At 38.2% G+C, this 10,624-nt stretch overlaps 2 protein-coding genes across 2 annotated transcripts; one reads left to right on the top strand and one right to left on the bottom strand.

The window, feature by feature from the left end:
• Positions 1-2,978: 2,978 nt before the first annotated feature.
• On the bottom strand, positions 2,979-7,998 carry LOC107493689 (uncharacterized). The gene is given in 14 exon segments (XM_016114745.3): positions 2,979-3,498; positions 3,500-3,583; positions 4,106-4,287; positions 4,366-4,428; positions 4,995-5,034; positions 5,109-5,248; positions 5,362-5,472; positions 5,556-5,614; positions 5,752-5,827; positions 6,322-6,402; positions 6,609-6,653; positions 6,738-6,827; positions 6,940-7,015; positions 7,122-7,998. Coding segments are annotated over 14 exon segments (1,770 nt in total). The 5' UTR covers positions 7,559-7,998; the 3' UTR covers positions 2,979-3,212.
• Positions 7,999-8,154: 156 nt separating this feature from the next.
• On the top strand, positions 8,155-9,375 carry LOC107493690 (dual specificity phosphatase Cdc25). Its single transcript, XM_016114747.3, has 2 exons — positions 8,155-8,407; positions 8,990-9,375. Exons 1-2 carry the CDS (start codon positions 8,186-8,188, stop codon positions 9,161-9,163), a joined length of 396 nt encoding a protein of 131 aa, XP_015970233.1. The 5' UTR covers positions 8,155-8,185; the 3' UTR covers positions 9,164-9,375.
• The last annotated feature ends 1,249 nt before the right edge of the window (positions 9,376-10,624 follow it).

Below are 10,624 nucleotides of genomic sequence, written 5' to 3'. Positions count from 1 at the left end.
TGCTGCTCCACTGTATTGTGTTGAGCTCCCTTGTTCCAAAAAAAATATATAATATCTAAATATATCTTGCATTGATTTTACATTTATTTAGTTTGATATTATATTGGTTTTGTTATTTGATTAGATTCTATCATTTGCTTATAAATAGACATTTTTCACGGTAAAATATATCTAAATATCAAGTTTATTCTTGAATTATTATAATGAATCTTAATAAGCAATATTAGTTTTTAAGATAAAATGTTTTTTTGTTCCTAATGGTTAATTTTATTTAATCTTATTCCTAACATTTTCAATTAGTTTTAAAATTAGCTGTAAATGTTAACTCCATCTTTTACATCAGAGACAAAGTTAAAAACGTCTAGGAGTAGCTTTAACACATTGAAAATGTCAGAGACAATTGAATGAAATTAAATGTTAAATGTATCAAACAAAAAATCGTAAACGCTAAAAAAAACATTTTATCCTAATTGCTATATTTAGTTAAAACATATTAGCTCTTTTTTTTAATTATTAATTTATTATTGAATAGTCGGACTTATAAAAAGTACATCGTGACATTTTAAAAGGGGTGTTGCTTCCATGGTTCTGAAAACCGAATCGGACCGGCCGGTTCAACCGGAAAAATTGTGAATCGGTCACCTAACCAATCCGAATAAAGTCAGAAATCATCTGGTAAAAAATAGGAAAAAACCGGTCGAACCGGCAGTTAATCGTGAACCGGAAGAACCGTTTGGTTTTTTACGGTTTTTTTACGGTTTAAAAAAAACCCTAATCGTAATTGCCCTAAACGAAACGAGCCCTAAATCTCCTCTCTCAAAAACTTAATCGACTCCTCTCCTCTCTCAAAAACTCAATTGGAAGAAGAACAGAAAAGAACCCTAGCGGAACCCACAGTCACTGCATCTCCCCCAGCCCCGCAGCACCCAGCCGTTGCACCCACCGCAACCCCCGCAGCCCACAGCCCCGCGGAATCCACAATCACCGCATCTCTTCTCCTCTGTTCGTCGGTGTCGCGTCATGGAAGCTCCGTCGCCGTCCTAGGAAGCTGTGTCGCCGTCGTAGGAAGCTCCCTCGCCATCGTGTGGAAGCTCTGTGGCCGTCGCGCCGTCTCCTCTGTTCAAGCGCTCTCTCTCTCTCTCTGTTCGTCGGTGTGGCCGTCTCCTCACTCCCCTTCCTCCTCGCCGTCGGTAAGCAATAAGCACTCTGAGTGTTGATGCAGGACCCAGTCTTCATATTTGCAAATCACTTCACTCGAAAGCAGACAGATGCAGGACAAATATAATTACATTTGGCATCAAAATTTTCATTATGTCTAAAATTGTGAATGAGTACATAGTCTCTTACTTATTTTATGAAACTGGAATAATCTTGTTGATGGTTGATTTATGATTCTAGAATGATTTTCTGAAATGATGATGATATTGTTACTGATATGTTGTTGGCTTCTTGTTGATTCTCTAATGGTTATTGATCAGTGATGATTGGTGCCTTTGATTTTGAATTGGAGTTGGGTTTAATTATGAGTTATTTGGGTTTAATATGAGTTGCTGAGTTAATAATACTGATTTTGTTGATGTTTGCTTATTATAAATTGCTGATTTTCTGAAATGATGATGATGTTGTTGCTTGATGATATATTGTTGGCTGCTTGTGGATTTTCTGATGATTACTGATTAGTGATGATTAGTGCCTTTATTTATTTCTGAATTGGAGTTGGGTTTAATTGTGAATTGCTGGGTTTAATTCTGAGTTGCTAAGTTGATTTTGTTGATGTTTGCTTATTTTGAATTGTTGGTTTTCTGAAATGATGATAATGTTGTTGCTTGATGATATATTGTTGGCTTGTTGCTGATTTTCTGATGATTATTGATTAGTGATGGTTAGTGCCTGTATTTAGTTGGAGATTTTGTTGTTAATATTTTTTTTGGTTGTAGAACATTATGGTAAATTTTGAAATTTTGGATTTCATTAGGTTAGAAATGATCAAATTTAAATATTTGAAATTATATATTAAATTTTTAATGAATATTTAATTAAACCGATTAAACTTCGGTTGAACCTCAGTCGAACCATTGAACCAGTGAATTGGTTATCTTACTGGTTTATTGACCGGTTCGGTTCTCGCAACCTTGGTTGCTTCCAAATTCCCTATAGTAAATGAAAAAGTTTAAAGTTTACAACATCAAGTGACTAACTGAAATCCCCATGTCCACGAAAAATTTAAAAAGGTGTGCATCTTTCGGTGAAAGTTAACCCGCATAGATATGTCCAAACAAATCAGGCCTTAAACAAACGCATCAAGATTGCGACAGTAACTGGCATTGAAATGGTAATTTAATCAATTGACATTCTATAAAGTAGAGAAACTTGACAATTCCTTCAAATTATTACGATAGATATAGATTATTGAGTTTGTGCTCAAGGTCAAGGACAACAATAATGCACGAAGCGCAGGGCCATAATGCATTAATACCCGGAACAAACAAATGGGGTGGCTGGATTGGAGCTTTTGAACCATTAAGGGTGACAAAGATCGAATGTTTTCCAAACAAAAGAAATATACCTAAGCATTGTTGAATTATAATCGTCCTCTCCCTCTCTTACCCAATCCCATATCACTGCATTTTGATTCTTTTCATATTTATTCTTGGGTGCCTTAGTTATTTGATTGATGTGAAGTGAAGATGATGGTGGCCCCAACAAATGCAACTCCAACGTATCACAATGCATTTAACTAAAGTAGTCTCCTCTCTCTCAGAACATATGCGAAACATATTAAAACATATTTTCTATCTGATATCAACATCACTTCCGAATGAATACATTTCTTCCATGGAAAACTATGCTTATGATTGAGACGTGTCACTGAATAAGGTTATAAGGATAAGAGAATTCACTTCTGTTTACTAGGGTATTTGTCCCCTTGCATATGGAAACATGGAAATAAACAAAATTAATTGGAGTATTACAGGCGGTTTTCTTCCTAACAAATTCATTTCATACTTTTCAATCTTTCATTCACATATAGTTTTCATTGCATATTTACAGTAAAACGAACAAAGCATACATAGGCTCTATCCAAAATTGCAAATCAATAAATATCTGCTGCTCTAGGTTAAGGACAACCTACATTTTTTTCGGGTTCATATGATTATAAAACAAAAAGAACTCCATTTTTCTTCAAAGATTGCAAAATAAAATTACCTTGTTCACAAGACTTTGGTGTAGAAAAGTTGCAATGTCGTCTCACTCAAACAGCCAAGAATTCCACAGCTCCGAGAGTACCTAATATCACGAGCCTGAGCAGGCAGTTTGAATCGTTGGTTGACGCTAAAAGAAGGCAGCTCGTGCAAGATCAATTCAAATGTTGCTTCATCTACAGCTGCAAACAAACTTCTTTGACCCTCTATGTCTATAATAGTATGTTTTGGAAATCGAATTTTACTTGGATTGGCATTCGAGGAACCCATCTTTTTGAAATAATCAGTGCGCTGTCTCTACAACAACGTCATCACTGCTAGGGCAATAGGCAAGGGATATACAAACTCCTTGGTTATCAGATTCAGGAAGCATGAATGGCCTTCATTAAAAAATTAAAAAGAAAAGTGAAAAGGCAGGGAGGCATTAGGACAGCTGATTTTAAAAAATAGAGCATAAGATTACTTCCACATGATTAGCATCAACATCATCATCAGACTGCCGGTATCAAATTAATATTATGCAGAGTAAATTTGGTGTAACTCATCATATACTATCTCATACCAAGCTTTAAATGCTCAGTGAAACATGCAGAAGTTTCCCAGAGTTGAGTATTAATTTATGGTAAAGTAATGCGTTTCCAAAACCCAACAGAAAGGAAAATTGACACTAACAAAAGAAACATTTGAAGGAATAGAGATGGAGTAAACATTGGAAAAAAAAAATTTTCCTGACTTCATTATAGCTTAGAAAACAATTCCAGAATAAAAATGAAAAATTTCACAAGTGCCCTTCAAAATTGAACAATTACAATTTTGATACATAGCATCAGCTGGAAAAACTTGAGAACAATATTAGGAAATATAAACATATAACTACACCCCACACAATGTAAACAGCATACCCTTCTTCAGAATCAATGTTCCACTGACAAAGGCCAATGGCAGATGCAGATAAGATGGAGTTAGGAAGACATGAAGTTTGCAGAAGAGAATGAACAGTATGAACAGGGTTGCTAGTCAATCCAACTAAAGACTTCATGGGTCCTGCAGTTTGTCGTATATCAAACACCAAGACAGAACCATTCTGCAGGACAGATAGATAAATATAAAGATTAGCATTTGAAGTTCCTACATCCCATGAATACAAAACCACAGTGCTGACCTGAAGTCCAGTATACATGTAATGTGAATTGTTGAGATCCCAAGAACATGACCAAGGAGGAACCTGAAAATAATGATAGTAAGACTAAAATCTCACAAAAGGAATAGTGACCTCTAACTTCTGTGACAATTCAAAGTTCAGGTAATATCATTACTCCATTTGAACAACTGTGTAAAACAGAAATGGAAAGAATTAAAGAAATCAAATAGATTTAACAATTTTCTCATGTCATTTGAGATTTTGGCTTTGGCAGAACTAAAGAAGGAAATATCCACTTCTCTCATTAGACTCCTACACAATTGAGAGGAATTCCAGTAATTTACTTGGCTTCTTTGAGTGCCCAGCTAATGGATATTCTTTGTAAAACATGAAATGAGAGATTTGACTAGCTCAGTAGCTCGTGCTATCTCCTTGGGTTTAGTGAGGATATCTTACATTCTCCTTCTGAACTCTTCTCTACTATATTTTGATAAAAATGGGAAAAGCTTCATCTACAAGTAATTACTGTAGAAAACCACAAAGCATAGTAAAACATAATATTACCAATAACTTTTGCTTTTCATACATTACTATCAACAGATTTATTATTACTAATTCATGAAATCAAAATAATGGATCAAAACTTCTACCTGTAGATCATAGTTGACAACAGTATTCTTGCTCTGCACACTGTTATTAGCATGAACCACATCAATGACCACATTTTTACCACGTCAGACAACCAATTAGTAATGCAGTCATACCTGAGCACTGATAACTTCTTCCCTGTTGAAGCATAGAGGGCTAGGCTTCTATCAGAAGGAGAAATATGTAGGTCTCTAATACCCTCTGTAGTAGAAGGCAATAAGATATCTTCCATATCGAATGGAGGTATCAAGCTCATCTGAAAGGCAACAATGCAAGGTTTCCATAAGAATTACAGGGAAAACCTTCATGTAAAGAATATATTAGAGACATATACTATATATGAAATATTTCAAAGTAAAAAAATCTTACTTTAGTTAGAAAGTCTGCTCCACCTATCACCCTTGGCTTTCGTGCAATTAGTAAAATTTGATTGGATACATCCATATCAAATACTCGTGCATCATCCATATTAAATGTTTTCTAAAAAGAGCATAACAACAAAATTCTAAATAAACAGAATAAATACCCTTCTAAGTCAATGTAATAGATAACAAAAGTCGTACCTGTAATGCAAAATTGCAAAAAGATGCTTTTACATGGGACTTTAAGCTAAAATTTTGCTCTGCAAGATATATAGCTTGTAAGTCAATGTTCTCAGAAACAATTTTTTTTTTTTTTGCCAGGACCTTATGCTTTTTTAAAAGCAAATTAGGACCTATTTTATGCGGTACTCATTTTGAATTCTGAAAGGACCATTACCCTTTTCAGATCTCCACTGATAATCCTGAGTGCCATCTATGAGTTCAAAATGCATTCTCTCCATATCCAGTAGTATCTGCTCCAAATTAGTATTTCTCAGCAAGATCAAAACTAGAAACTTAAAAGTATTTAAAATACATGCACAAGGATCAAAACTGAAATGCTTATACAATTTGCAGTTTCACCCAAATCTTTTATACAGATTCATACTTAAACATTTAGCATGCAATTGTTAAAAACTATGATAACAGATATTTTGCAACATGCTTATGAAGTACCCAAAAACTTGAAGATATCAAGTTATTGCCTCCAAGGGGAATAAATGACAAAAGCAAGGATGCTATTTTATATGTTCCATTTTACAACAATAGCAGGCATGATGAAAAAAGGCACTAAGATATTCAAAAACAAGACACTTAATGAGACATGAACAACTTTGCTCTATGTGCCATAAAAATTAAATTAATAGCATGTACCAAAATAGTGAACCTAATGTGTATAAAAACAGTAGATTCCCAGTGAACAGATGGATGGTATCATTTACAATTATGGATTATGAATAGAGGATACCGCTTTAAGCTTCTGGATTTCCAGACGGTATGCAGCTTCTCTTTTCCGCCATATAGCCTCTTTCACACGCCAATCAGCACCCTTAGAACATATTGATAATTGAGTTATTTTCTTAACAAACAATCTTGGAATATTAGCCCCTTAAATTCCAGCAGAATCCAAGCCCAAAAAGAGCAAACCCTGGAGATTAAAATATCTAGATGGTAGATACATATAGCTAAAAAAACTGCAGGGTCTTTTATTTTGTTACGGTAAAAGCAAGAAAATTTTCACCAGCAGCATGATACCTTACTTTCCAGTGCAGCACATTTGGCTTCAAGCAACCGAATTTTCTGCCACAAAAGAAGATCCATTTAGACAAATTAATTTCTTAAAGTAACTTCCAAAGTTTTTAATGCAAATAGAATCAGCTTTACCTTCTGAGATTCATCATCAACAGTAACTACTCGAGATGCATAGAGCTTCCTCACATCCTTTAATGAGCATTTTATATTGCATTGTGGACACTATAATGAAATAAAATAACACATAAAACAAGAAAACCGAATCGTTAATATCTTTATATGCATTTGTATATCAATTTCAAATATCATATGACAATCTATTATCTACAATTACCTTGCCTGTACTTCGTCGCTGTTGAAGCCATCTTTTTATACAAGACATACCATATATGTGTCCACAAGGAAGACAACTGAACCAAATAAAGTACCAAAGAATCACGTTAAGCATACTAATCAACAATTAGTGAGTATGATTTCACAATTAATATATCCAATTAAGTGTAGTGGCGGATGAACCAGATTTGGTGGTCGCCGCTGTTGGTCCAAGCTTCCATACAGATAGGGCAGAAGAGGCCGTCAATGTCAGTGCGGTTCCACTCGCTGCCTTGACTGCCATCAATTGCCAAAGACGAAGACGACGCCTCTCGGCCTTCCGTTTTGCGGCGCTTGTTGCTTACTTCGTCGTCTCCGAAGCTGCTATGCGACTGCGATTCCACGGTGATAACAATTGGCTGTGGATTAGAAGTTGTGGAAGGAGCCACTGGGAAAGCCCTAGGCGATGAATCTTCGTCCTCTTCGTTGTCATCTTCTTCTTCTTCTTCTTCTTCCTCTTCCTCTTCCTCTTCCTCTTCCTCTTCCTCTTCTTCGTCCTCGTCGTCATCGGAGACTCCGTAGTCAGCTGCGGTGACGGTGGCGTGTGGCGGAGGAACATGGTGGTCGAAGGGATTGTCCATGAGAGAATGACCAGAAAATGAAGCGGATGGGTAGCCCTAAAAGCCTGCCAGGAGGGAAACTAACCAGCCAACACACGCTCGGGCGCCGAACTGCCTACTCTCATTTTTTTGGAATTTCCAATGAAAATTGTACACGGGCTTTTCAAATTTATCTTTTTCTTTTTTTTTTTGTCGGTGGATTGGACAATCCCCAATCCTAGGTACCCCAATGGATTGGACAACCCCCAATCCTAGATACACAACACACCCACACACTCCTCACATATTTATCACATTTTTTCCTCAATTGCATCTTCTAGGGTTTGAACCCTAGACCTTGAGGTGGGGATAGGGGAGAAATGCGACTAGAGCCAAGGCTCATTGGCAAATTTACCTTTAAATGCTAGACGAAGACTGTTCTAATCACGTGACTAACATTCTCTCTTTGGTTTTTTTTTCAAACAGATCTTTCTGCCAGACCCAAATAGCCAAAAATGGAGTAGAAAATGTTATCCATTTAATTGGAAATTGATTTTGGGTCTGAGAAATCCAATTCGAAAGTGAGGAAAGGTGGCTGAGGCATGTGATGTAGTGGCAAAGGCATTCGCCTCGAGAGTAGGAGAGAAAGAGAAAGAGAAAGAGGGGAAGATGGCACGCAGCATAACGTACATAACTGGATCGCAGCTTCTGGCTCTTCGGCGGCAACCCAACATCGCGATCGTTGATGTGAGGGACGAGGAGAGGATCTGCGATGGCCACATCTCTTCCTCTCTCCATTTCCCCAGCGACACTTTCTCCGACAACATGCCTAACCTTCTCCACCAGGTTAAAGGCAAAGACACCCTCGTCTTCCACTGTGCTCTCAGCCAGGTACCCTCTCTCTTCTCTTCAACCTTCATCTACGCCTAACTACTTCACATTTTAGACTTCAATTCCAGTTTCAGAGATAGGTACAGAGTACAAATGCCTTCTAAGCTTAGAATCGTTTATATGCCAGACTGCATGGTACAGATATCAAACTATTCATTTAGAATAATAAGTTAATAACATTAGAAGCCACATACACTTGTAGAACCGTGTTATGCTGGAAAAGTCGTTCTGAGATAATACTATGATAGATTAGACTATAGAGAAGACTGATGTTAAAGCACATCTGAATTTACGATTCTAAATGTGTGATTCTCCTTTATTAGGATGATCTTCTACTCTTCTTGTTGTGAAATTTCAAATGCGATTTAATTGATTTATTGATCAGCTTCTTATATGCATAACTTGCTCTATAAAGATTGATCATAGTTCTATCTATGCTTAGTTATATCTTAAATTGCTATATCAGAGGATAAGATTTCTGTGACATTAGTGTCTTCCTAATTCCTATATCCATTTTATATAATACCATACCAGAATGTGTGTCTCTGAGCTGAAAGTGGTATGAACTATACTGTATTATAGGTTCGGGGACCAACTTGTGCTCGAAAGCTTGTCAATTATCTTGAGGAAAGTAAGGAAGATGCCGGGATAAAGAACATCATGGTCTTGGAACGCGGCTTTAATGGTTGGGAAGCTTCTGGGAGGCCTGTTTGTCGCTGCACTAATGTTCCTTGCAAGGAGCATGGGGCTGCATAACTAGTTAGGATGGAATGGAAGCATTGGTCTCATGTGCAATGCGTGCAGCACCTTTGTATACCAAAAAGGAAAATGTATGATGACTACTGTAATCACTTCTTAATGAATCTTTGAGAAACTCAATTCCCTATATGTGTTGTGCATCGATTCCAATTGTAAGAAATATATCATTGGATACTGGACCAAGAATAACAAAGATACTATTCCCTTTCTTTGTTTCTCTGTTTCTTTTTTTTTTGCTTCCTTAGAGTAGCACTTAACAGAACTAGATGTGCTATTTATGCTTTATAAAATAAATCAATACATATCAAATGATTACAGTGTGTATAATGTTTCCGTGTGTAGAGGACGAGATGAATACACAAGATCTATCAAACTTTGTTAATATAACTTGTTCGTCACCTGGTTATCTCAGGTTGTCGGTAGGTGATGAGCTGGTGAGAGGGAAATCCCGGACGATACGCGGAGCGAGGGAAGCTGTATGCTGGTGACGTCGGAGGTTGAACGGGGCGGAGGGGGTGGCTACCTGCAAGGACACTCCGACGCTCAAGTCAGAGTCTGTACTGTGGGTGGCAGAATTAGGTCAGGGTTGTGACGTACTTTGGGGGGAGCGCTGACCTCTCCCCTTATATACCGTGCTGGGTGGGCCTAAAGGTGACCTAGCCCACTGCCCAAGATGTCCTGCGCTGCTCCTGCTCACGTGGGGCAGCGCTGGTGATCCTAACCGTCGGGTCAGGGGATCGAGTCAGACCCCGATGACTCCGACCCGCTTGTTTCGGCTAGGCAGTTTGGCCTGTACGATGAGCGTGGTTGTATGACGCCAGGGTCGGGTACTCGAAGGCCGACCCGTAGGGTTTCCTTATCGTTCCGGGTTTGGGCCGGAGGCGCTCCGACCCAGCGAGTAGGCGGACTGGACCTAAGGCGGTCCGTAACAGTGCCCCTAACGCGCTAGCCTCGAGGTTTCAGAGCTCGTGGTTAGGCGTGTTTACGCTACTCGCGGAGTAAGGGCGTTTTCGTTCTCCTCGGGAATTCGCTGGTGGCATTTCGTGTTTTGCACGCGTGGTTGCCTCGTCCTTGGTGCTGTCTCCTTGGCTTCTGCGTGGGGCATTAAATGCCCCAACATTTCAAAGCTTGTGAAAAGACAGGTATGCCCCTTCTTTTTGGCACTCCTTTTTCGGCGGTTACGTTTCGCTCCCTATTTGTTTCGTAGACCCTTCATAGTTTCATTTTCTCTCTTCCGTTTCCCTGCACTGCTGCTTTCTTTTGTTTCTTCCATTTTCCTGCATTGCCGCTTTCTATCCTCCTTCTCCTTCGGGTGTTCTAGCTCTTGCCTGGGTTCTCCTTTCTTTCGAGGTTTCTTCATTTCTGGTACGTTTCCTGTTCTTTCCAGTCGTTTTCCTTGATTTTGTGTGTTGTGCGTTTTTCTTGTGTGCGCGCTTGGGCTTTGTACTTGCTTTCTTT

This window comes from Arachis duranensis, chromosome 6, assembly GCF_000817695.3.
Source record: "Arachis duranensis cultivar V14167 chromosome 6, aradu.V14167.gnm2.J7QH, whole genome shotgun sequence".
Taxonomy (NCBI): domain Eukaryota; kingdom Viridiplantae; phylum Streptophyta; class Magnoliopsida; order Fabales; family Fabaceae; genus Arachis; species Arachis duranensis.
Note: the sequence above shows the minus strand (reverse complement) of the source record. Positions and strands in the feature narration are given on the sequence as shown.

Coding starts and splice junctions, on each gene's coding strand:
- LOC107493690 (XM_016114747.3), top strand. CDS start 8,186: ATGGCACGCAGCATAACGTACATAACTGGATCGCAGCTTCTGGCTCTT. Junction 8,408..8,989: donor TCCACTGTGCTCTCAGCCAG/GTACCCTCTCTC, acceptor ACTGTATTATAG/GTTCGGGGACCAACTTGTGC.